At 40.1% G+C, this 27,827-nt stretch overlaps 1 protein-coding gene across 1 annotated transcript in view; it reads left to right on the forward strand.

Moving 5' to 3' along the window:
• Window positions 1–24,433, forward strand: part of ACVR2B (activin A receptor type 2B) — a 37,406-nt gene extending 12,973 nt beyond the window's left edge. Inside the window, exons 3-12 of the mRNA XM_029282958.1 lie at window positions 4,879–5,086; window positions 9,623–9,732; window positions 12,118–12,269; window positions 13,025–13,168; window positions 14,972–15,115; window positions 16,280–16,428; window positions 18,794–18,908; window positions 19,921–20,059; window positions 20,663–20,793; window positions 21,584–24,433. Coding sequence (XP_029138791.1) covers window positions 4,879–5,086; window positions 9,623–9,732; window positions 12,118–12,269; window positions 13,025–13,168; window positions 14,972–15,115; window positions 16,280–16,428; window positions 18,794–18,908; window positions 19,921–20,059; window positions 20,663–20,793; window positions 21,584–21,778 — 1,487 coding nt within the window. The 3' untranslated portion in view covers window positions 21,779–24,433. The remainder of the gene's footprint in view (window positions 1–4,878; window positions 5,087–9,622; window positions 9,733–12,117; window positions 12,270–13,024; window positions 13,169–14,971; window positions 15,116–16,279; window positions 16,429–18,793; window positions 18,909–19,920; window positions 20,060–20,662; window positions 20,794–21,583) is intronic.
• The last annotated feature ends 3,394 nt before the right edge of the window (window positions 24,434–27,827 follow it).

The raw sequence follows: 27,827 nt of genomic DNA on the forward strand, positions 1-27,827 counted from the left end.
TCAAACTTTTTAAGACCTCGATAGAAATAGGGGCAAAGTGTTCATTTGGAGAGCACCTGTCCACCACACACTTAATTTTCACTCTATCCTGTGGCAGGTTCATATTATCTTCCATTGGTTTTTTTGGGGAGGGGGTTGAAGAGAGAGGCTAGAAAAAAAAGCTTCTCTATTGAAATATAATATAATTGGTTACATGCCAAGTTGACTCTTAGCCACCACATAGATAGATTTTTCTCCGCTATGTTCTCTCTCTAACTTGCTCCTTCAGCTCTTCCAAGATGCATTCATCATTACTATAACTGAGTCTGTCCACCTTGATGCTGGTTGACTTATAATAATAATAATGATGATTATAAAGTTGGAAGGGACCTTGGAGGTCATCTAGTCCAACCCCCTGCTCAGGCAGGAAACCCTATACTATTTCGGACAAATGGCTGTCCAGTTTCTTCTTAAAAACTTCCAGTGTTGGCACGTTCACCGCTTCTGGAGGCAGGTTGTTCCACTGGTTAATTGTTCTAACTGTCAGGAAGTTTCTCCTTAGTTCTAGGTTGCTTCTCTCTTTGGTTAGTTTCCACCCGTTGCTTCTTGAACTTTCTTCTTTTACTTTCCATCTTTCAGTGCATTGTAGATTTCTTCAAAGAATTAGGCCTTGAACTAATGGGATGGATTGACCTAAAAGAATTATCCCTAAAAAAATTAGTTGCTGGACAAATGTTCATTTTTCTATATAATTAAGATCTTCTAAGAGAATAGGGCATCTTTAACTGATGAATTCCATTCCAGGGTTTCTCAGGCATCTTTCCTAATATATTTGGATCCAGATGTGCAGAAAAACTTCATAACACTGTTTAACAGAGTCTGTCTTCACAGCCCCAAGATAAGCGGTCCAGTTTCTGGTTTGTTGTTTTTTTTTGCCAAGAAGGTGGATGAACAACTTGGATTGTTCACCTGCAAGAAGGTACCGACAATGAAAAACAAATCCAATTTAGTTCTTAGGAGCCTTGATTTACTTGAAGTTTGCCCTTATGAATTAAACTTCTCTTGCCTGCTTATCTGGCATTGCATTCAGCCCCAGCCCCTCCTTAAATGATCAGGCCATGTGATTTAGAACTGTGGTACTTGAAAATGTCAAGAAGGACCAATAGGAATGTCGGAAAGGTAGGAGTAGCTATCCTGGTCAACTCAGCACCTTTTGAAGCAGATTTATAACATCTGATAAGCTGCTTTAGGGCATCAGTAAGTGACTTCTGATCTGAAATTATTCTCCTTAGATCTTAAAAGCTGTATATCTGTCATTTTTTTTTCACTCTTGTGGATTAAAAAAAACACTTGTTTTTAACAAAGCAGTTTTACAGTCATGCCTCTGAAGGAAGGCTCCCTTGTAAGTAGAGGCTTATGGACTTCCCCCTCTTATCTGTTTAACTGCTTTATAATGTTTACCTCTGATCATCAGGAACAAAGATGTTTTCCGGCAGATTTATGGCAGTGTTTAAGGTGTGGATTAGGAACAAGGGGATCTATCTGACAAGTGTAATCTGAACTATGAAAGGTCACCGCAGGACTTTGGGCCAATTACTCTCTTTCTTCCCACCTACCTCACAGGGTTGTTGTTGGGATAAAAGGCTTTCCTCGACTACTTGAAGAAAAGGAAGCTTTAAGAGGTGCGGACTTCGAATCCCAGAATTCCTCAGCCAGCATGCTGGCTGAGGAATTCTGGGAGTCGAAATCCATGCAATTTAAAAAGTGGTCAGGGTTGAAAAATACTGGCCTAGATCTTCTGTTGTCGGAGCCATCAGAAGTAATCAAGCAAATCAGTACTTTTCATTCAAGGCAGACAAGTTATTAGTTAATGTGTTATCTCAGTAAGTTTCGCAACACAGTGTGGGACAATGTAATTCAGCCCACCCCTTTCTCCCTGAAAAAAACGCATTGCTATAAAGTGCTTTTTTATGTCTTTATTTCCTAGGTTATCTTATCATGGAAAAAGGGCCAGTGGCACCTTGGCTGATTGATTTTGCTCTTCCTATCTTTTTCATAAACACATTTATTTTTTTGCATTTTCTAAGGGCCAGTTTGGTGTAGTATCAGGTTGAAAACTAGGATATCATGTGTTCTAGTCGTGCCTTGGGCATGAGGCCCATGGACCAATCAGTCTCTTTCTGTCCTAGGAAAGAAGCAAAAAATGCTTCTTCCCCCCAAAAAATGCCTTGCCCAAAAAACTGCAGAAAGATAAGGGGAGGGAGGGGGGAAGGAAGGAAAAAAGGGAAGAGGAAGGAAAAAAAAGAAAAAATAAGAAAAAGAAAGAAAGAAAGAAAGAAAAAGAAAGAAAGAAAGAAAGAAAGAAAGAAAGAAATAAAGAAAGAAAGAAAGAAAGAAAGAAAGAAAGAAAAAGAAAGAAAGAACAGTCTGGTGTGAGCAAATTTTAGATTTTGTTGCACATTCTGCCCCATGGAATTGCCTCATCTTGGAAAGTTTTTTTAGAATCCTTCTGTTGCAGTTCTCCTTTGCTTACATAGCTCATCTGATTACTTAATTGGGAATCTGTGGGAGTTTCTTTAATCTTTCTGCAAAGCAGAAGTATGCTATGTTGTGTTGAGAAACAAAGTTATCTGAAAACAATTCCTTTGATTTCCGAAGCATTTTCCCCGGCATCAAAGCCTTAAAGAATGCAACAGTTGTGTTTAGTTCCTATATTTTCCTTGCTTAAAAGAAGTGATTGCTACATTTCACCCATGAAAAGATGAAGGAGATTTTCTCCTCCAGAATAATATAAACTCTCTTTATAGTTATGATGATCTTCTACCAGATTAAGTTGATTATAATGTATCTTCCTAAAACTTTTTTTCTCTGCAATATTTTAAACCATGCATTTTATTATAAGGTTAAAAGAAGAAATATAATAAGAGTCTTATCCTCTTTGAATATTTTTGGTCTAATTAAGGTGAGGAGGATTGGATATATATGCAATATATATGCAATAATAATAAGAGAAAGCCTGATAAAGATAATTACCATATGTGGAAGCTGAAGTTTGGAAATGGCTGTGATTAATTATTCCTTCTTGCCATATATATTCACTTTTGATACCAAGATGAAGCTTAGCTAAGGTTGTTGTTATAATTATCATTTCTTGACATGCTTTTTTTTTCATTCCAGAAGACCTCTTCTATTTATATATGCCCAAATTCTATATAATGCAGAGAGATAGCTGTCTGCATAATAAAACTGATCCTGTTCTGCTACACATTGCAGGAGGCAAAAAAAAAATTAAAGTAGTTTGATATTGTCAACATTTGCACTAACCAATTTTGTTAATCTTCTATTGACACATTTTTGAAACTGCAATTATTTCCTTGGCTTTTTCAGTATGGTTGCAAATGGTTAACAATAAATCCTTCTACCAATAGGAATATACTTACTGATCAGTCAGTAAAATATGAAATTGTTTTTATTTTAAAACTGCTTAACTACTCCAACTTAAAATAAATAGTACAGCATATATTTCATTGTTACGGTGATTATATACATTTGCTAATTGCAGGAATATAAACTTGTGTCACAATTCTCTAGCCTGAAACAATTTTCTGAACATTGTAGTTTAAAAATATATCCCTGCATTAGATCAGTGGATGTGAAAAATGAGCACCCAACACAAGCCTTTTGTTAAACAATTAGCATTAGGAATGCCAGCAGATTGGGAAATCTGATAGACCCTAGAAAGATCAATATTCTATTTCTTAGTCATTTGGATTGTGCTTTGGAAATCTAAGGGAACTGAGCAGGATTGCCTTAAATGAAATGAAGAGGGGCTAAAATAGATAAAACCATAGAAAGGAAACACAGAGACGCAAATTAATCTCTTGTTTAGCTTTTTATGAGTTCATTGCCTCTCTTTTCATCCAAGAAACCTTAGGACGTGGTAGGACATTATGGCCAGTTGTGGGTTACACAATCTTCATTTCCCAACTGATTGGCGAAAATTGTTGTATAAATGTGGGAATGGCAACCTTCTGGCCCTTGAGAAATGAATTGGCCGAAAATCAAAAACAGGAGGGGGGTGGGTTGTTTTTTGTTTTTAAAAACTAAGTTGCAAATAATGAAAAGTGAATTCTCAGGCTGATTCTATTCCAGAGAAAACATCCCTTATATCCAATTTACATTTTTGCTTCCACCACTGTGGTCTTCCCTTTTAAAGGAGGTTTTGAGTGTGGATCCTGGTCACCATAACCTTGTCCTTTCCCTCTAATCTTGTCATCCAAGACTGACGTCTTGGATTTTATGCAAGTGACATCACCAGTCCTTTCATTTGGGTTTCCAGACATGTTATCCCCTAATTTTGTGACTTTTGATGCTCTGACCTTCTAGTGTCTGGAAAAATTGGTTTTAAGTAGCTCTGCAGAGGTCTGTTGTAACTTCAAACTGGTCATTAAGTGAGGACTTTCTGTATGTGCAAACTCTGTGGATGGGCAATCTAATCCTTTAGACGTTTCAAGTGTGGTCATCCAGTAACCTGGATAGCAGTAGTGAGAATGCTGGAAGTTCTGGGTTTATCTAGAAGGTTTTGAGTTGTCTCCTTTTGGAGAGGTCTTTGGTGCTCTCTGAGCTTGGTTCTTTTCTTGCCGACGTTTCATTACCCAAACTAGCTAACATCATCAGTATTGGGAGTGGGGTTTGCTCTCATTTTATATTCTATTTATGTCTTTCTGGGAATGTAAGAAATACGGACAGTAATCTTCCTCAATCAGGTGTCTTTCAGATGTTCTGGACTACAAGTCTCACCATCCCTGATCTCAGCATGATCATCGACCAGCCTTCATTATTTTCCTTCCCCACAATATGGTTATTATTAACGTTTGATTCTTTTGCATCTTCCTCCAGGATCTGGCCAGGGAGAGGCAGAGACAAGAGAATGCATTTATTACAATGCCAACTGGGAACTGGAAAAGACTAACCAGAGTGGAGTGGAGCGTTGCGAAGGTGAAAAAGACAAGCGCCTGCATTGCTATGCATCGTGGAGGAACAACTCTGGATTCATTGAACTAGTGAAAAAAGGATGTTGGCTTGATGACTTCAATTGTTATGACAGGTAAGGGCCAAGAGGTAGGAATTCTATTTTCATGAAATAGGGACATTGTCCTAAATTCCTGTTTAGTAGTTCATGTCACAGGAATGGCCACAGACCGGCTGCCAGCGATAGAATTTTGGCTCCGTGATTCCTATTCTTAATGTAAACAACTGTCAGGCACAAATAATCAGGGGCATTCCTTGAGTTCAAAGCACAAGCGTTTTATTATTACTACCTATAAAAAAGAATTTAGTCCACTAATGTTCAGAGTTAAATTGGCTAAATTCAGTGGAATTCACAGGGGGCTGGACTTGAATCTCTATGGCGACGCAATGAGTCTAAACTGATGGGACGTTTAACTCTGCTTTCCAGCTCAGCCTGCTCTTCTATAACAACTAAATCATACCATCCCCCCTATTTTATTTATGTCATTCTATCAGTGGGTCAGAGTGAGTAGGGCATTGAAAGTCTTATGGTAGCCAAAAGCTACCCATTTGATTTTCATTTCTTTTGATGCTTAGGTAGAGATTTACAAAACAGACTTAATGGAAGTTGTTAAAACAATTGTTTTTAACATTGTACACCAAGCAGACCTGCTATGGAATCAGATAGCAATTGGGTGACTGGGCAGTGAACAAAATTAAAACTAAAATAAAAACAAATGGAGTAAGTTGATTGATTGATTGATTGTGTGCCATCAATTTTTTGAATTCTAGCAATTACAAAAATTTATCCAACCAAAATGTAAATATGCAAAAATAAATTATTCATTAACCAAGAAAAGCCAGCTGGATGACTTGGGGCCAATCATCAGGAGACCATGAGTTCTAGTCCTGCCTTAAGCATGAAAGTCAGCTGGATGGCTATGAGCCAGTCATTCCCTTTCAGTCCAACCTATCTCACAGGGTTGTGGTGGTGGTGGGGAAAAGAGGAGAAGGAAGGAGTGTTAGATAATTCACTGCCTTATGTACAAAAATAATTTCTAAAATATAAAATAAATGAACAAAGCTTAAAAGATCTAAATAAATGGGTCCCTTCACATACTCAGGATCCGAGACCTGGGCACAGAGCCAGGACTTTACAAAAGGCCAGCAAAGTTGGCACCATTTCTGGTAAAGCCACCAATTCAATCATCACATACTGGTAAAAAGTTTTTTAAAAATCAGGTTTTACAGTGTTTCCTTTGGCAAAAGTCCTCATTTGTAAAGAAACCCCCAACATCAACTCCCAGAATTTTTAAGAGCGAGAAAGCCCCCCCCCCCCCCCCCCCAGTCCATCCCCAAATCCTTCATTTTACGATCCCTGACTGTCTGGAATCAAACTGACTTAACCAGCTGTGAAGCTGAGCTCCAAGCCAAAAACGAAGCCATATCAAACCACCATTTCCTCATGGCTGGCTGGGTAGTCCCCGACTTACAACAGTTCGTTTAGTGACTGTTCAAAGTTGCAACGGCACTGAAAAAAGTGACTTATGACCGTTTTTCACACAACCATTGCATCATCCTTATGTTCATGTGATCAAAATTCAGATGCTTGACAACTGATTCATATTTATGACGGTTGCAGTGTCCCGGGGTCATTTGATCACCTTTTGTGACCATCTGACAAACAAAGTCAATGGGGGAAGCCAGGTTCGCTTAACAACCCCGTGTCACTAACTTTAACAACTGCGGAGATTCAGTTGACAACTGTGGCAAGAAAGGTTGTAAAATGGGGTGAAACTCACTCAACAAATATCTCACTTAGCAACGGAAATTTTGGGCTCAATTGTGGTTGTAAGTTGAGGATTATCTGTACTAGCCAGAGCTTCTGCAAATCATAGTTCAACAAGAGACTGGACAGCCATTTGTCCGAAATGGTATAGGGTTTCCTGCCTGAGCAGGGGGTTGGACTAGATGACCTCCAACTTTATTATTATTATTAAGGTCCCTTCCAACTTTATTATTATTATTAAGCACTGGGGAGCAGTGGTTCCCTTATTTGCCCCTCCCTATGACCCCCCCCCCAAGGTAATCCCTGCTAAATGGGGTTATTTTCACAGAGCTACTTTGAGGAGTGGGAAGGCTGACGGTCAAGCTGACTTCAGTTTAAAGCCTCTATGTTAGGTCAACCATTGCCTGTTTTTTTTCCCACGTAATTGTAGAATCCAGGAAAGTAAAAAAAAATATATCTCCCAGGTGTTTTTGCACAATGAAAGCCCAGTCCTTTCCAACCTGTTCAAGAGAATGTCCTGTACGTGGCAAACCACGTGCTCTTGTTTGCTTGTTTGCTGTAGAATAGGAGAAATTAATCATTTGGAGCGGCAATCTGGAGAAAAACAATTTAGGGTCGAGGGCAGAATGACTGGGACCGTGGGCTTGCTTTTGAGCGACTATTGTCATTAATTGCCCATTTCAGGATGGCCACACAATCATCCGCATTCTATTTCTGTTTTGTTTTTGATGGCGTCAGCTAAACCACTCAGCTGTATTCTTTTTTAAATGCACTTAGTTGGTTTTCTCTTTGCTCCAGGAGTTTATTAAATGTTTACAACCACATCAGTAATAGTGGCTGAAAGAAAAAAGTTAGATTTATAACGAGAAGTGGGATGATGGTCATGGCTGAGAGAAAAACAAAATAGTCTGAACCTATTAGGTATGGCATTTCAAGTGGGCTGATGGTGGGAGCATTTCTTTGAACTGACCATGATTCTTGCAAGCACTCCAGTCATCAGGAATGGGTCATGGAATCCCTGTTTGCATTATAGATAGTCCTTGACTTATGATTGGTTGGCTAGTGACCATTTGATGGTACAATGGACCTCCAAAAGCTACTTATGACCTGGTTTTGAAATAGTGACTAGTTCCTGAGCACCCAAAGTGTGCTCGCATGACTGTAGAGGACCCCCAACCATAAGAAGGTTGACTCTGGGTCATAAGTACCTTCCTGGTTGGTCCATCAGAACTTAAGTGACCAGTCATAAGTCAAGGACTCTGTACTCTGTTCAGCTGAGCACACTCCTGATTCCCTGTTGTCCATGTGATAAGGCATGGAATTCCCATATCATGGATGGAAGAAGTTCAGGTTGATATCACTAGGAGGACATGTGATCGATCTTGGTGGCATCTCAGAGAAGGATGTGCTAAACACAGCCAAGGAAACAAAACTGAACTTCAAAAGAAATGTTATCCATTTAGGGTGGAATTGCTGGATACAGGGATAAAGGGCCATCTTTTCTTGGGTAGCTTTGAAGACTAAGCGATTTTTCTTGGACGCTTGTTCTCCAAAATACTCTTTTCTGCATTTCCTAAGGGAGACTTCTACCAGGGGTTTACACAACTATTTGTGCAAGTAGGTCACTTGGTGCAGATTACAAACTATGGCCCAAATATTTCGGCATGATAAACTGGAACGTAAGAGGTTGAAGCCAAAGTTTGTTTACCACAAAATGTGTTTTTGCATTGCATCACTTTGGCCCCTGGCATAGCCAAAAGGGCAGGTCAGCCTGCCATAGAAGAAGGACAATCAGAAATTCTTATAATTTCCATGAAAAGAAAAAAAAATAAAATTATTTCATAAGAGATTGGCTTGTAGATTTTAATAATAATAATAACAACAACAGAAAATGGAGGCAAATCCAGTGAGAATTAGTTCATAGTTACAAGCTGATAACCATCCTGAATGGTACACAAGGTTCTCATGTTTAGTGAAGGCTCCATCATTTTGTGTGGATTTGCAACATAAAGATTTCATTGATGGTGATACCATACAGGTAGTCCTTCATTTACAACAGTTCACTTAGTGACCGTTCAAAGTTACAACAGCCCTGAAAAAAGAGACTTATGATCATTTTTCACACTAAAAACCATTGCATCATGGCTGGCTCAGGAATTCTGGGAGTTGAAGTCCACGAGTCATAAAAGAGCCAAGGTTGCCTACCCCTGGCATAGATAGTCCTTGACTTATAACCATTAATTTAGCAACTGTTTGAAGTTATGATGATGCTGGTCCTTACACTTAACTATTCCAGTATTCCTGCAGTCACATGACCAGAATTTCAGCCTTTGGCAATTGGCATGGATTTGTGATATTTGGACTGTCCCGGGGTCATGTGATCACCATAACCTTGTGACCTTCCCGGCCAGATTCTGACAAGCAAGGTTAATAGGGGGAAGCCAGAGTTGTTTAATTACCATGTGCTTCAGTTAATGACTGGGGTGATTCTCTTAACCATGGCAAAAAAGGTTGTAAAATCAGACAACTCACTTAACAACCATCTTACTTAGCATCGGAAGTTCCAGTTCCCAGTTATGGTTGTAAGTTGAGGACTACCTGTAACTATTATAACTACATCTTTGCTTCCTCTAATTTGACCTTCTGCCAGTTTCTTTCAAAGTTTGAAGATCCCTTACCAAGAATTTTGTTCCTTTAAAACCTCTTACATCTTAAAATATGGTGCATCAGCAAAATAGGAAAATAAAAATAATCTGCTTGCACAGAGAAGCAGGTTGAGTTGCGTGGACAACACAGGAATTCACTGTCTTAGCTTCTTTTCTTTTGTGTTGTTTTAATCTATAGGCAGGAATGTGTGGCCACAGAAGAGAATCCACAAGTCTATTTCTGTTGTTGTGAAGGGAATTTCTGCAATGAAAAGTTCACTCATTTACCTGAAGCTACTGGCCCACAAGGTGAGAGTCAAAACTATAACTGTTTTGAACCTGGTTCAGTAAGTTTCCGTTTTTGGTTTTTTGTTTTGGTTTTTTTTTGTTTTACAAAATGCAGTTTTTTCCAGGTTCAGGAAAAAGGAGGCTGGAGCCTAAAAGATATGAAGAACGGTTGCAGAAATTGGGTATGTCTAGTTTAATGAAAAGGACGAGGGGTGACATGATAGCAATATTTGAGGGGCTGCCTTAAATAAGAGGGGGCCAAGCTATTCTTCAAACCAGGACAAGAAGCAACGGATAGAAACTAATCAAGGAGAGAACCAACCTAGAACTAAGGAGAAATTTCCTGACAGAACATTTAACCAGTGGAACGACTTGCCTCCAGAAGTTGTGGGTGCTCCGACACTGGAGGTTTTCAAGAAGAGACTGGACATCCATTAGTCTGAAATGGTATAGGGTTTCCTGCCTGAGCAGGGGGTTGGACTAGAAGACCTCCAAGGTCCCTTCCAACTCTGTTATTCTGGTTGAAATGAATATATCAACGCAGTTTTCTAAGATAAAAATAAAACATTTCCTTTCCTCCTTAGAATAATAGGGTGTATTCCAGCAGGCTGAATGTTTGTTGGAAGAGCTGACTTTTAAAGGTCCATTGCTGGAGTTGAAAGGTCATGGATTGAAAAGTCTATGACCACAGAAAGAATGTGGTCAACATTTTCATGGTTCTGAACCTCCTCCTCCTGCTTTTCCTCCGCCTCTTCTGTTTAAAATGTGGTTTTGATTGGTTGGTTTTTATTTTAGGCCAGGGCCATCTTTAATAGTAGGTCAAGTCACACTGTTTCCTACAATTCTTTTAAGGGCATGCAGGAGGTCAGGCATTAGTGATCTAGAAGACACAAAAGTAATCCGGAATGTAGTGTCCATCCAAGAAAACAGAACACAATGTTCTCCTTTTATAGACCAAACCGACTTGTCTGCTCTTTGTCCTGATGAGAAATAGCTGATTTAAAAATTGAATCAAAGTTCTTGAGATCATTTAAGTCATGAGCAGTGAGCTGCTGCGCTCTGTTGATTCAATATCTCAGTTCCATAAACTAGCACCGTGAGCCAGCCACAGATGGCTTGATGTAAGGGGGGTAAGAAGTTTGATGAAATGACAAATAAATAAGAAATTTCATGGAAATCTGATGACAAATGCATAGTGATGCCGTGATGCCGAATGTGAATTAATACTTGAGCCAAATTCCGTAACACACATGTTTTGTGTGATAAGAGTCATGACCTGTGCTTCTTCATTTCAGTTTTACTGCAGATTCTTGCAGATGTTGCTGTTCAGAATCTCTTGTTCTGAAAACATGGCAAACATGTTGAACCATCTTCAAAACAACTGCCGTTTGTTAATGATGCCCACTTAAGGCACAGTGGGTGGACAGGACTGGGTGATTTTGGATCAATGGACTATTCATTCCTAGCTAAGCCACCATGCTGCTATTTTGCTTCAGTCTGTCAGCTGAATGTACTAATTATGAAAAATATTGGTCCCTAATAGGCCATTTTTCAGGAGCCAAAATCAAAGCATTCTGGAGCCTGTTCAATGATATATGCATGCTTCTCTAAAATGTTTTGATTAAAATAACATTTTAAAAGGCACAATATAACATTTTAGAAATTCCTGCTGTTTTAACTTAATGGAAGCTAAAGCTTGAATGCTGAGAACCCCCCAAATTTTTCCTCCTCATCTCTCTCTTTCAAATTGATTTTTCCTGGGGGGGGGAAATGTATGGTAAGGCTCTTAAGCACTATAATTTTGGGGGAAGAATTTTTGGGGGCTCTTCATAGAAGGAGAGATAAAGACAGACTTTGGGGAGCTTATGAATGCTTCAGAAAAGTGTAACTGTTATTAATAGGGGCAAGTACTAACATTCACATCAAATTGGCTGAAATAGTCACATTAGGATACAGGTAGTCCTCGACTTATAACAGTTCGTTTAGTGATCATTTGACACTACAGCGGTACTGAAAAAGTGACTTATGATCCTTTTTCACACTTACGACTATTGCAGCATCCTCATGGTCACGTGATCAAAATTCAGAGGCTTGGCAACTGACTCCTATTTATGACGGTTCTCTGATCATGTGACCTTCTGACAAGCAAAGTCAACAGGGAAGCTGGATTCATTTAACAACCGGGTTACTAACTTAACAACTGCAGTGATTCGTTTAACGATTGTGGCAAGAAAGGCTGCAATACAGGGCAAAACTTATCTAAGTGTCTCCTTTAGGAACAGAGACTTTGGGCTCAATTGTGGTCGTAAGTTGAGGACTACCTGTAGCTTCTATCTTGGCTTGAAGGCGGGATGTCGGAGATTGACATTTGTGTCTGGTCTAAACAGAGTTACCGTTTTCTTTCAGTGGTTTATGAGCCACCGCCTCCCAACGCCTCGCTGCTCCATGTTGTCGTTTATTCTTTGTTTCCCATGACTGCTCTCTCCATTGCCATCTTGCTGGCCTTTTGGATGTACCGTCACCGCAAGCCTCCGTATGGGCACGTTGATGTCAGCGAGGTATGTGAGACGGATTCTGCTGAAGTAGCAATCTGTTCAAGGAACTCAATGCGGTCCTTCATTCCAGTGATGAAAAATAAATTGAATTTAAATTTTGAGCGTAGGGTGGAGGGGCGCAATGGCTTAGCGGTTAAAGACGCTGAACTTGGAGAGCTTGACTGCCCAGGCTTCAATACTTAAGTGCCACGCAATGGGCTAAGCTCCCATTCCTTGCCCCAGCTCCTGCCCCTCTAGCAGTTCTGAAGCTTGTCGATGTGAGTAGATAAACAGGTACCACTTCGGTGGGATGGTAACGGCGTTCCGTGCACCTTTGGCGTATAGCCATGCTGGCCACATGATCACGGAAATTGTCTTCAGACAACGCTGGCTCCCTCAGCTGAGAAACAGAGGTGAACATCATGTCCTAGAGTTGGACACAACCGACAGGGAAAACTTTTACCTTTTTATGTAGACCACCACTGTATAGCTTGTTAAAAACAAAGCCAAAACTAGGGTGAAAATGGTGACCCATGCTTGCTGGAGAAGGTTCCTGCCTTGCAATCCCTGGACTTCCTATTCTTGGTTTACTCCTCCAGACCAAATTGTCTAAAAACTGCTCCACTGAGAGAAGAAAAGAGATTCTATAGACTTCCTCTCAATTTGTGTCACTATTGGTACCTGCCAGCTCCATAGCAACTCCTACAAGAAATTCCTCCATACCTTGACAATATTTCAATTTTATCTGATTCCTATCACCCTCTTCCTTCCTTTCCTAGGACCCAGGACCCCCACCTCCTTCTCCAATGATTGGACTGAAGCCATTGCAGCTGTTAGAGGTCAAAGCCAGGGGTCGCTTTGGCTGTGTCTGGAAAGCACAATTGATGAATGAGTATGTAGCAGTGAAAATCTTCCCCGTACAGGTGAGGAATGGAATTATTTTCCAGTAACACCTGGAGCAAGGTAAAAATGTTTACAGAATTCCAAGTTAGCAATTTTATCAAGCGTTCCACGTTCTAGGTCTTCAAGGTAGGTAAAGTCTCTAGCAGTGTTTCTCAACCTTGACCCACTTGACGTTGAGGGACTTCCAACTCCCAGAATTCACCCACCGGCCATACTGGCGGAGGAATTCTGGGAGTTGAAGTCTACATCGCTTAAGCATTGCCAAGATCGAGAAACACCTAATAGGTAGAAAAACTTCAAACTTGAAAGTTTAATAGTTTCTCTCGACTCCATCTTATACCAAACAAATCAAGGGTTATTTTCATACTTCCTCAAAGCTGAGTTACCGTTTGCCGAACAGACTGCAGCCTAGTTGCATGATAGCCAAATGGCTTGGGGGTCCGTTTTGGATTGCACGCTAAGCCATTATTTATTCTCTAAGTGTGCAGGCAGCCTCTGTTCTGTGAACAAGCGAATGGCAATAGGTTCCCAGCTCCGTGAATCTGCAAACATTTTATATATTGCTGTTTTATGTTATTTATCTTGGCAGCTTCCTCAGGCGTGACAGCGGGGATAAAATATTTCAAATCACAAGGCGCTCTGATTCCAAAGTCTTGGAACCGTATCCTAAAGCCTTTCCCTAAATTGCCACAGGATCGTAATTTTTAATGCAAGAAGAGGGAAATCGTTAAATCTACGGCTTGTCAGTGCCTTTAATCTCAAAAAGATTGCCCCGTCCTTGCTAGAATTAAACATAAATAATGCACTTGGCAAAGACTTGAGACTCCATTATGTTCAGATTGACAGGAATCATTAGAAATTTTATTCTTCTTTCCTGGGTCATCTAAGAAAACAAATTTTACAGTACCTAGGTAACAGATTTTTGATAGCTTAAGCTATCATACAAACTTAAACAATGTCAAACATGTGAGATACTTAAACCGGGGAAGTATCTTCGGAATCATTTATTACAGGTAGTCCTCGACTTACAACAGTTCATTTAGTGACCGTTCAAAGTTACAACAGCACTGAAAAAACGTGATTTATGATGGTTTTTCACAGTTAAGACCTTTGCAGCATCCCCATTGGTCACGTGATCAAAATTCACATTTTGGCAACTGGTTCATATTTATGACGGTCGCACTGTCCTGGGATCACATGACCCCCTTTTGTGACCTTCTGGCAAGCCAAATCAATGGAGAAGCCAGATTCACTTAACAATCGAATTACAAACTTAATAACTGCAGTGATTCACTTAACAACTGTGGCAAGAAAGGTCGTAAAACGGGGCAAAACTCACTGGCAACAAAATGTCTCACTTAATAACAAATTTTGGGCTGAATTGTGGTCATAGGTCGAGGACTACCTATATTATTTTTATTTATTACATTTTTTACAGGTAGTCCTCGACTTACAGCAGTTCATTCAGTGACCGTTCAAAGTTACAACGGCACTGAAAAACGTGATTTATGACTGCATTTCACTTAACATCTGCCGCAAGAAAGGCCATAAAAAGCACTTAAATGTCTCACTTAGTGTTCGGCTCAATTGTGTTTGTACGTCGAGCACTACCTGTAATTGCAAAAACAAAGAGGACAAGAGTTCTGGAAAATAAGAAAGAAATGCAAAGATAGGTCAAATAACAGGACTATTTTTTGATGGATGGAGACGAAAAAACAGCACCCGGGTGGCTGTAACATCACCGATGTCTAGGGATGCCATTGTTCTCTGAACAGATTCATCTGTTTTTCTCCACTCTTTTTAACCTTCTGCCATCCCTCCAGGACAAGCAGTCTTGGCAAAGCGAGAGGGACATCTTCAACACCCCAGGAATGAAGCACGAAAACCTCCTGCAGTTTATTGCAGCCGAGAAGAGGGGAGCCAACCTGGAGACGGAGCTTTGGCTGATCACAGCTTTTCATGATAAGGTAACAAGGGCTGACTCGGTTGAGGCTTTGTTGACGGCAGGAAGACCAAGGACGCATGCATCTCCTCGTGGGGAGCATTTAAAAGACTCTTAGCAACACAGGGGGAGCCCCTCTCCCAGCTGGGCCAAGCTTCTGGCAACAGGTGCCTCTTCAGATGAACTTCTCCTACAAATCTAAGCACAGGTAGTCCTTGAGTTATGACTGGCCACTTAATGGTCGTTCCAGAATACTTACTTGAGGGGAAGGGCGGTATTTACAGTCTGGATTCAAAATTCTGATGTTCACACAACCACACTTCAAGGGCTCAGCAGCTGGACTACATTAACAGCTGTTTGCAGCATCCTGCAATCATATGCCTGCGTTTTATGATGGGTTTTTTGTGTGAAAATACAGCATTTACTTTCAGGTTTTTTGGCAAAACCTCTCATCATGAACCATTGGTTCCCTTAGGGACTTCACCACCCAAAAGGTCATAAAACAGGTCATTTCACGGTGTGTTACCTTACGACCAGCATAGGCAGGCTCCATTATGGCCATAACTCGAGGACTACCTGTAAGTGGGCTGAGTCATTGTAGCTGTATTGCTGTAAGTTCAGAAACGGCCCAACAAACTGAGCATTAATTTTCAACCCCATTGATTCCATTGGAGGATATTTAAGCTTGTGTTTAATTCTCTCCTGCAGATGAATGTCACTGGCAGAGAAGCAAGGAGAAATTTCCTGACAGTTAGAACAATTAACTAGTGGGACGACTTGCCTCCAGAAGTTGTGGGTGCTCCAATACTGGAGGTTTTTAAGAAGAGATTGGACAACCATTTGTGTGAAATGATATAGGATTTCCTGCCTGAGCAGGGGGTTGGACTAGAAGACCTCCGAGGTCCCTTCTGTTTTTCTGTTCTTGTGAGCACTCCCTGTGTGTGTGTGTGTGTGTGTGTGTGTCTTCTATGCAGAGTCATACTTTTACAACTGGCCCTTGGGCTGACTTCCAAAGAAGCATGCTTAAGATTCCTGCTTTAAAACACTGGCCAGGCTCACTGTAAATGCCACACACACACACACACACACACACACACACACACACACACACACACACACACACACACAAGGACCTGATTTGGGAGGGTGTCAAAAGAGTCATAGACATCACCTAGGTTTGTTCCCCCAGGGGTCTTTGACTGACTATCTGAAGGGGAACGTTGTCAACTGGAATGAGCTCTGCCACGTGGCGGAAACCATGGCCCGCGGACTCTCCTATCTGCATGAGGACATCCCCTGGTGCAAGGGAGAAGGACATAAACCTGCTATAGCACACAGGTAAGTCCCATTCTTAGTCTACTGTAACACTAAATCAAAGTTTGTTTACTTCTAGATCAGGAGTCTTCCAACTTGGCCCTTTTAGGACTGGTGGACTTCAACTCCCAGAATTCCTCAGCCAGGCACGCGTGCCTGGCTGAGGAATTCTGGGAGTTGAAGTCCATCAGTCCTAAAAGGGCCAAGTTGGAAGACCCCTGTTTTAGATGTTCATGCTGCTCTTCTTGGGAAGAAGCTCAAGGTGATGTATTGATCCCTTCCTCTTCCAATCTAAACAGCATGTGTTCCTCACACATCTCAGGGGAATTACAACTTCTTATGGGAACACTAACTATTCCTTGGTTTTCCTTTGAGGTAGCAGGTTAAATTGCTGGGAGTGAGTGAGGAGGGTGAACGTGGACAGGGGAAGAGCAATCCAATGGGACATCCTGACCCTCCTGCGAGTTTCCATGCCAGTTGCCCCAGGATTATTTAACCAATAGGTCTCTCTCGCAGAAAAGCAGTTTCTACTAAGCTAGAAACTGAAAACTTAACATCGTAGCTTTTTGCTTGCTGCGCTGCTGCCCCCTAATGGCACTTAATTTCAGATACAATACAGTAAATCCACTTCAGACGTACTCCATTCCTTCATTCCATCATTTATGTGTTGGAACTACCGTTTCCTTCAGTGAAGATATTCTTCCTCTTCTTTCATCTGGGCAAAAATGAATGTGAGGGGAAGGGAGGGGGAGAGGAGGGGAGGGGAGGAGAGGAGGGGAGGGGAAAGGAGAAGAGGAGAGGAGAGGAGAGAAGAGAGGAGACATCTGGACAAAAATGAATGTGAGGGGAGGAGAGGAGAAGAGAGGAGAGAAAAATTGGTGGCCTTGTCCACAACTGTAAGGGCCACGAAACAGCTGCTGGGACTTAGAACCATAGAATACTCACCCTTGTCTTAAGTAAGCTTTTCATCCACCAGGTAGTCTGTAGAAATAATGTCTTTCCAATCCCTGCAAAGGAGAAAGGTGGTTTGTGAAACATGGCAAGCCCAGAATATCTGCACCTTTTTCTTTCATTATCTGGACCTCTCATCAGCGGCTTAGGAGAACACACAAAGCTACGGCTTACTGAATTCAAACGGGGTCCGAATAATGAAAGGATTTAGTTGTTGTGAATTCTGTAGCCTAATCCCCTTTCTCTTTTAATAAATCTGGACAGGGAAGCCTCTGTGAGAATCTTGGTTTTGGGTGTACTTGGCTCTCAGAAGTTTGACTAATCTGGCATAAGGTCTCTCGGATGGTTTCTCCGCCAACTTTAGCAGCTTTAACGTATAACCAGTGCCTGGGAACTGTCTTTCCTCTTTTCTCGCCCTACTTGAAAAACAAAACAAAACAAAAAATTGTGGGTCAGGAGGGAGTGAAAATTTTCCTTCGGGATACTGAACACCCTGGGAATTCATTGCATTTTCCCTCCACCCTTTTGTGAGTGCTGACTCTCCATAGGAGCATCTCTCTTCATGACATATTCTGACAGAGCATTTCATGGGGTGGGGGGAAACCGTAGAATCTGCTCTCATTAATTATATTGCTTGGCCCCACACTTGTCCTGTGATCCAGCCGGTCAATTGAATTGATGGCAAGAGAATTATAATGCCAAGCACACGTGGGTCTACCATCTGCTGGCTCAAGCCTGTAATTTAATTATATTCAACCCCTTTCTTCTCCTCCTCCTCCTCCTCCTCCTCCTCCTCCTCCTCCTCCTCCTCCTTCTTCTTCTTCTTCTTCTTCTTCTTCTTCTTCTTCTTCTTCTTCTTCCTCCTCCTCCTCCTCCTTCTCCTTCTCCTTCTTCTTTTGTGTGTGTTCTCCCCCATTGCTACTGAAGGAAACTCCAGGAGTAGCTTAGTAAGCACAGGGGTTTAATATAAGAGGTAGATAAGGAAGAAATAAAGCTGACCAGCTAGAGGTCAAAATCCAAGGCAACATTCTAGATGCCAAGCATGCTTTCTAGAAAAGAGCTGGCTAAGGAATCAAGAGTATAAAACAAGGGGTCTTCAAACCTGGCCCTTTTATGAGTTGTGGACTTCAACTCCCAGAATTCCTCAGCCAGCATGCCTGGCTGAGGAATTCTGGGAGTTGAAGTCCACAAGTCATAAAAGGGCCAGGTTTCAAGACCCCTGGTATAAAAAGAAGGATGCCATTGCACATGACTTGTGTTAATGTTGGCCTGGCTATTATTCTTACTGATTTCCTCCCCCGTTTGGGATCTTTCTCATAAATTGGGTTTGCATCCACCTGTCGATGTTATCGTTGACAAAAATCTCACATACATGATTTTTTTTTTGATGTTGATAATGCGCTACATTAAATGCCCATCCCTTTTCGTTTCCTTGCAGGGATTTCAAGAGCAAGAATGTACTTCTGAAGAATGACTTAACTGCCGTGCTTGCTGACTTCGGACTGGCTGTACGCTTTGAACCCGGGAAGCCTCCAGGAGATACTCATGGACAGGTAAACCTCCAGGTTAGCGTACACTACTTCATTTCGCAAACCTAATTTGGAAGGTGGGCGAAGATAAGACAAATCCAGTGCCTGGGTTCTGTATCTTGAAAAACAAGTCACAATTGTTGTATACACATGATAGTATACAATTTATCCTTTCTCAGCACCATTGTTATTCTGAACAGTCACTGAACGAGCAGTCAGGAAGTGAGAACTACCTATATTCTTTTAGGAAGCATCAGCAAGTCAATTGATCTTGTCAAAATGGTAGACAGCTCAATGTCTGCCAATACAAGAGAATCTTCATAGCTCAAGTTTGAACTGTGGGATCCCTGGTGCTCTTTGAGCTTGGTTGTTTTCTTGCGAGCGTTTCATTGCCCAACTAGGTAATGTCATCACTGCTGCTATCCATGGGTGGGGGGGGGGGTGTCTTGGGAGGAACCATAGGAAGTTGCTGTAGAGAACATTGGGTAGGATGGTCTGTGCCACAGAGTATGAGATCCTTGGGAGATGAAGCCGTGGAAACAACCTCTGACTTTCCCTGCTGACTTCCCCATTGACTTTGCTCATGGGAAGCCAGCGGGAGAGATTGCAATCATGTGACCATTGGCTCACTACAACGTCATAATTGCGAGCTGGACACCCGAGCACCCAGATCGTGATCCCATGATTGTGAGGACTCTGTGACAGCTGCAACATCACAGACCAGTTGTAAGTACCCTCATTCGGTAGCATATTAATTTTGAACGGTCATCGAACAAGGCATGATAACTCAAGGACTATCTGTAACCAAGGTAATATCAACAACTATTGCTATTGTTTCTGCTTTTTCCTCTCCTCCTTTTTATTGTTCTCTCTCTCTCTCTCTCTCTCTCTCTCTCTCTCTCTCTCTCTCTCTCTCTCTCTCTCCTTTCTTTCTTTCTTTCTTTCTTTCTTTCTTTTTTAAAGAACCAGAATTTGAAAGTATGGGAATCTCCTCTTCAGGTTTAGTTCCAGTAACTGATTCCTGTGTCTGTTATAGGTGGGAACTAGAAGATACATGGCTCCTGAGGTCCTGGAGGGAGCAATTAATTTCCAGAGAGATTCCTTCCTGAGAATTGACATGTATGCCATGGGCCTGGTATTGTGGGAGTTGGTTTCCAGATGCACAGCAACTGACGGCAAGTTCCAATGTCCTTTTGCCATAACTGTTCTTGCTTCCTCAGAAATTATGGATACTGTATGTCCAACCCATTTGATGTTAGATTATGGAGATTTAGTTCAGAAAGATGTTGACTTGTAGCATATCAACACAATATATTAGCTTTAAAAAACAAAAACAAAATAAATGGAAAAAAAACCCTGTCCTCTGCAAATCTATCTCTTGTTCAAAGAGAACTAATAAGAATACAGTAAATAGTTCTTTAAGTAGCTGCCCAGAGCTGGGCAGCTATGTAAACATTTTAATTAAATAAATAAACGTTACAGCTATTACTTGAGGAGGAAGCAAGGGGGATGTACAGTAAGGGAGGGAATCAGACCGAGAATCTGCTTTTATTGCCCCTACAGCGTTGGAAAGCTGGGTAGAAGACTAAACAATGCTGATTTCCAACATTAGCCTCAAATAAATGATTCCATTTAAACAAGGAAATAAGTAATTAGTACATATTCCTGTGAAGCATACAGTTTAATACAGCTGTGGGAGGGGTACCAATTAATCGGAGCTGCCTGTTGGTTCCAGTGGTCTGTATTTGATAGCAGTGTCTTCTCTTTTGCAAAAACAGGTCCAGTGGATGAGTACTTACTGCCTTTTGAAGAAGAAATCGGCCAGCACCCATCTCTTGAGGAGCTGCAGGAGATTGTGGTCCATAAGAAGATGCGCCCGGTGTTCAAGGACCATTGGCTTAAACACCCTGTAGGTCCTTCCTTGATGCTTACATTTCCCCCCGCCCAAATGTCCATGTGATTTAGTAGAAGGCAGTCCTCAACTTACGGCCACAATTGACCCCCCCCCCCCCAGATTTCCAATGCTAAGAAAGACAGTTGTTCAGTGAGTTTTGCCCTATTTTACAACCTTTCTCGCTACAGCTGTTAAGTGAATCACTGCAGTTGTTAGTAATGTGGTTGTTAAGTGAACCTGGCTTCCCCATCGACTTTGCTCATCAGAAAGTCACAAAAGTTGATCACATGACTCCAGCAATGCTGTGACTGTCATAAATATGAACCAGTTGCCCAGCATCCAAATTTTGAAAATCTGAACTTCTGACTGTCTTCCTCCCCAGGGGCATGTGATTGTACTCTGGGCACTCAACAACATGGCCACAATTGCAGCCATTTGCAGTGTCCCAAAACTTTTATGAGTTTTGCCAAAAAAAACCCAGCCTGGCACTTAGGCGGGTTTTTTGGCAAAACCGCACCATGGCCAACAATGTCTTTACTCAACAAATAAGACATTTGCTTAGCAATCATGGCATTTGCCCTTATGTCTACCACGTTTGTTTAACAAACACCACAAAAGAGGTAGTAAAGTCCAATCAGTCACATGACTTGACTCGTTTTGTTACGCTGTTACGACTTACAACTGTAATGAGGAAGCTGCATTGCTGCCGTACCACCAGTGCAACCTGTATTATCTGGCCTCCTCAAGCTACATCGATCCACTTTCTCTTGCTAAATTCTTCTTTCCTTTCTCTTTGGCCACCCAGGGCATAGCCCAGCTGTGTGTTACCATTGAAGAATGCTGGGATCATGATGCGGAGGCCAGACTGTCAGCCGGTTGTGTGGAAGAGCGCATTGCCCAGATTCGCAAATCAGCCAATGGTAGTACCCTCGACTGCCTTGTTTCCATCGTGACCTCTGTCACCAACGTAGATTTGCTGCCCAAAGAGTCAAGTATCTAAATCCTTATTTGCCTTTTTTTTTCCCACTGGTCTCTTCAGACGCAGTGGATTTTTTTTTCAAAAAAAAAAAAAAATTGCAGAATTCAACACACACACGCATACATATACATGAATGCAGCTGCTATTTTCTTGACTTTTCTTGCTATTGTTATTATTTGTTGTTGTGTTGTTGTTGTTGTTGTTTTGACTGAATCAATTTACCAGCATATTGCTCTACTGTATTGAAAGAGAAAAAAAAATTAAGAGAAAGACATCTCTCTGAAAGCATCCAGGTGCCGACTAATGAATGCAGTTACAGTGCAGGTACCTCAAAACCTCAGTGAACTCTTTGATTCCTTTATTAACCTATTTTCTCTTCTAACTAACCTGCAATTTTTACACCAAATATCAGTGATAACAAGAAAACGACCTACTCATCTTCTTATACATGCTGCAAAATCAAGACTGTTCCATGAGATCATACCTCTCAAAAGAACGGATTCCCCGCCCCCCCTCTACTACTTTTCCTTTTCTTGCTTTTCTATTTTAGACAGTGAGCTTAAAAAAAAAAAGAAAAGAAAAAAGCAGATGTGTCTTTTACGGGTCTAACGGGTGTTGCCGTGTTTGTGTGTGGGGGGGAGTGATTGCGTCGAGAATATTAACTGATGATGGTAGAACCGAAGACGAGAAGTTGAAGGCTGGGTGGGGAAGAGATGGTGGACTATTGCAGCATTTGGAGAAACAATGGCTAAAGAATTACTTCTCAGGAAAACAGTTAATGAGAGGATGGGCAAGTTTTGAGGCAGACTATTAAACTGCTGCAACATGCAGAAAAAGTTGGGTCACAACATCACTGATACAAATGGATTCTTAAATATCTCAGGCTTGAGAAATGTTAAGTGAAATCAACCCTTTCTATTACATTTATAAGTTCAGAGAATGAGGTCTTAGGATTCAACAACTGCAGATTTCCCTCAGTTGTCTTAACAGGGCAGCGTTACAGCCCTAAGCGATTTTTCTGCCATTGTAATACAAAAATAAAATACAGAAGACAACAAGCGTCTGACCTGGAGCTTTAAAAAAAAAGCCCAGTCTATCCAGTTATGTATTGGCATTCGGTATTCGATGTCATTCATGATGTGAAACAACCTTTCTTTGAAGGCTCATTGAAATCAGTAAAACTTACTTCCAAGTAAATGTAGCCAGGACTAATAAAATTCAATTTCACTCTTAGATCTTAACATCTGCAGAGCAAATGTCAAGGCTGTTTAGCTGCTATGACTATCAAGAATTGTAAAGGGAGATAATGATTCCCCATTAAGGACACATAGAAACGCCATCACCAATTGTCCCTGAGACTTCATGGGAATGTATGTGTGTATATTGAAGAAAAAAAATATCAAGATGGCAGCTGTGATCATGGCCATCTTAACTTTTTTGACACCTTCTCTGTCCATGTCTCCATAGTCCTTTGGCAAAAGTCATGGCGACTGAATACAGTTGAATAGAGTTGTCTATCTTTCTTTGATTTATAGTAAGGATAGGTGTAGTTTAGGCCAATGTTTCTCAACCTTGGCAACTCACATCTTTTAAGAATTCTGTTTCTAAGTATACTTTTACACTTTATACACAAATTCCTTTGCTTTCAACATAGCTCATAGCTGGTTGAAATTGATGGGTTTGATTTTTCTTGATTCTTCATTCTCTGAAGACTGTCACCCAACTTTTTCGTCTTAACAGTGGTGCATATTTTCAATACACTTAATTCTACTACGCCATATAAAATCCGCTCTAGTCAGTGAATACTCCTAATGCTGCCAATATAACATTTAAATATTTTTTTAACTTGCAAGACATGCAATGATTTATAAAAGAAATAAACTTAGAATACACATACACATGAAGTGGCTTTTGAGGTTTTAAACTAAAAAAAAAGAAAAACCTTCATGACCACAGACCACCTCAAACCAGAAATACCTCAAAATTTTCTACTTGTATGAGTTTTATTATATATTTTGTTAGTTGTGTTATCTTGGAGTATGTAAATTTTAATGTAAGTTGGCTTTTATGAAAAGGGAGTTTTAAAAAAAGAAGAAGAAAAAAGAAAAAAATTCCCCAATCTTTTAGAAAATGCTACCACTTCTTTCTGTTTTCTTTCTATAAAGCACCATTGTAAATAAGTGTAAACAATTATAGAGGAATTGGCTATACAAGATTCCTGGACATATTCACCATTACTTGTGAAGGCTTGTTTCCATTTTTAAAAATTTTGGTGGGAGTAGTAGGAGCACAAGTTGTTTTAGTAAAGAATTATTAGTACAGCATTTCCTTTATGAAATGTTTCCCCCGGGAGATGCTAGTCCATGAATGAAAATTATTTTCTTTAGATTTGTTATTCAGCTATTGGTTGACTGATACCCAGTTAACACAATACAAATGATCATTCAGTTAAAAACAAAGGTTGCAATGCAATTCCTTTTCCCCAAGGCATTTTAATTAACTGTAGAAGAATCTCAGAGAAGCTTTTCTAACAAATAAAGAACAGCAAAAAGGAAACTAATCTTGCCAAATGGGCATGTGGAAGCAGAGGTGCCCAAAACAAACTGCTTTTTTTGGTTTTGTAAGACAAGAGGGAGAGAGTTGCTTTTGACTGCTTGTGAATGTGCAAAAAAATATATATATATAGTAGTTTCACTCTGCATGCTTCTGTAACTATTTCAAGAGAGGGAAGAACTGAAATTCGAGATTTTATCCTTTTCTTGAGAAACAGCTGCTTCCCTAATAAGGAAGCAGAAATACTGATGCTTCTTCTCTTTGCTCAGTGCTTGAATATCTAAACTATTTAAGGTAACCATGAGCAACCCTGGACTTAACTGAAATACGTTAGGTTTGCTTTTGCATAAGTTAAAATTGAGGAAGATGAGCTAATTTATTACTTCAAAAAATGCAGACACCTTTTCTGTACTTCGGGAGTGGGTTTCTGTTAGGGAACAAGTGGTGGCGTGTATGTAATCGTACAGCTGCCCTAATGTATATATTTGTCTCAGGTGTCCTGCAACTTGTACATAATGGCAGCATTTGCAGAATTACATCACTGTGCAGATGTCATTTTGGTGTCATTGCAGCTTCTGCAGGCGCCGTGAACGTCTTGGGGATTTATTCAACATTTGTCAGTGACTAGTATCTTAAAGACCAATTTTGCATACGATTGACTAAACAGGATGATAGTTTCATTGGTCATGGATTGTACATTTTTCCCGGAATAGACTTTCATCGTTCTTCGCTGTTTTATATCAAGATTAAGCATCTGATTGATTCAGAAACTTGATTCAGCATTGGCTCTATTAAAAAAAAAATCTTAAGAGTCAGCGATTTAATGCATTCAGAATATACAAGATGGGTGGAAAGTGGTTGCCGCATTTGCTCTGCAAAGCCTCAAGCCACTGCAGAACCCAAACTAAGACAATTTGTGACCCACCATGTACTGTGACTTGCCAAGTTATTAGCAACTCCTTCGATTTTTGCAGTCTCGATGTAAGTGATTTTTTGAGCAGAGACTATAATTTTTCACAGGGGAGTAGCAGGCTGTATTCGGAAGGCCACCAATTATGAGGCCTCAACAAAGTTTTAATTTATGTCTTTATGAATGATCATGTTGCCCTTAAAAACAGAGGCTTCAGGAAAAACAAAGTGAAGGAAAATAGATCCAATAGGATGAAATAAACCTTGACATCTGTATGTCACTAACAGTCAAGGTGTGTGGTTAGCAGTGAGAAAGATTCACTGTTATTATTGCTGTGTTGCTTCAAGTATGCTTTTTCCTGTTTTGCAGCATTATTCCTATAATGGTTAAAATAAGCTTGGTACAGCAGTTGCTTTGCTTTTCCAAGAAACAAAAGTTTCGAGAAGCTTTAAGTATTGATAGAAAGTGCCATATAGAGGTTGTTTTTGTGTTTTGTTCATTAGGAGTGTTCTTAGTCGTTCCTGCATAAAGAGAGAAGCATATCTGTGTTATATTCATACCCATCATACGGGTTGAGTCAAACCTAATTTTGCGCCAGATTGACTTCTTCTTACTTACATTTCCTTGCTACAGATCATTGCCAGTTGCTTTGGTTAGCTGTGATTCAAATGTGAACATATACATATTTCTTAGCTAACATGTGTTGTCCATATCTTTTTTTTTGTTAGCTTCTTGGATTCTCAGCCTTCCCATATGTGGTACCCATCTCCTAGAATTCCCACACTGCATGGCCAAAACTGCTGTTGGCTCAAAAATCTGCAATCCAGACCCATCTGGCAGACTCCAGGTGGAAAAAGGTTAGCCTATAGCATCTCCGGTGTCTGACAGTCACATTTACCTATTAATGATGCAGTTTTCCTGTTGTGTAATTGCATTTTTTCCTAAACAGCGCATCTCTTTAATCTTCCTGGCCTTCAGTTGGTCTTATATATTTAATATTAAAAAGGTTCTTGATATAGCAATAAAGGAGCTCAATCACAAGTATAGCTATGCACGAGAGGAAAAAAAATATTTTCAAATAAGATTTGGTCTACATAGAACTATGCCAATTACCGTAAGTAGTGGTGGTTTGAATATATTTCATTTGCTGAAATTGGGACCATTTTTTTAAAAAAAACAAGGCTGTCCTTTACATAACAAGTGGGATTTTCTCTCGGGTAAGGGGGGCATATAGAGTTACAGCTCGAAGCTTACTTCATTTTATACCCTATTCACTCATCACATTAAGCCACAATGGAATTGGAGAAATATTTTTAGTGCGATGTGCGAATCATGAAATCGTCCAATCCATGTCCAATTTTTTTAAAAAAAGTGTACTGCAATTAAGATGTTTGTATTTCTAGGTTCAGCCTGTCCACATAGCTATTTTTGTTCCTTCTTTGGTACAGGGCAACTTAAATTAAAACCAATAGGCAAATAAAAAATCTATGCCACTTTTTGATCCTAGTAAAGAGACACTGCCAAGTTCGAATTCTTATCTAGAAGCAAAAAAAAAATTTTTTTTAAAGAAATAAAGCACATTATATTTAGAGCCCTTAGTGTTATGCAACATTTTCATGATTATCCAAGACATACAGGGTTTCCTCATTTTTCAGTACAAGTGATTCTGTTTCACAATGTTAGCAATAGTGACAGGATAAAAACATTTGAAACTTGATTTTGACATTGATTAGTAATGGAAAAGCTAATTATGTTTACCACTGCCCCAGTTCAGATACAGTGATATACCAAGATTAGCAACAAAATATGAGAAGTGGAGAAAATCATATAAGTGTGAGTTTTAATTTGGTTCTCCCAAATTCTTAATCATGATCATGTTTGGAAAATGTTCTGCCAATTGAATTAAGTCAGGATTTGCTAAGGCAATATGCATGAGATAGAATTCCCTGTAGATGTGTTTTGGCTTTTTATATCTCAAGGTAGCGATTTATTTTTATAGATATCTGAATTTTTTATTCAGGGATACATTCCTAGATTAAACATATTTTTAAATATATGCTGAGAATTCCAGAATGATCAGCCACATAATAATTGTTTGGAGAGCCCATAGCCACTTGGTTAACAGTTTTCCTACAGTAAAATTTAATAACCTAGGTAGGAATCCATGTTCTGTAAGAGAAGAAATCACTAGGGCCTTTCTTATGCTATATTTGGCTGGCTTGGTAGGAGACAGGGAAAGATATGCCATTGCTATCTTCTAGCATTGTGGGGTATAAACCTCATATTGTGGTGCCATTTTATCTATCAGTAATGTACGCATTGTGAGCTATATGAAGTAGAAATCTTAGGCAGTTCAGCAAAAAGCTTAAATCAATTTAATGGTTTAAAACATATATGTACTAGTGTGAATGTGTTCTTAATCTTTTCAGTAGATTCTATTTTATGCATTTCTACTTTTTCTAGAGGTGGATCTATTGCCAGACAATGGCACAGAATATAGGTCCACCACTTAATAGTTGTTTCAGTGTTCATTAATTAATAAAAGATTTTCAGTGAATTTTCTAAAATCTGTAAGGTCTATGTGCTCTTTCTGAATATTTTTAGCGA

This window comes from Protobothrops mucrosquamatus, unplaced genomic scaffold, assembly GCF_001527695.2.
Source record: "Protobothrops mucrosquamatus isolate PMUCROS unplaced genomic scaffold, P.Mucros_1.0 scaffold5, whole genome shotgun sequence".
Taxonomy (NCBI): domain Eukaryota; kingdom Metazoa; phylum Chordata; class Lepidosauria; order Squamata; family Viperidae; genus Protobothrops; species Protobothrops mucrosquamatus.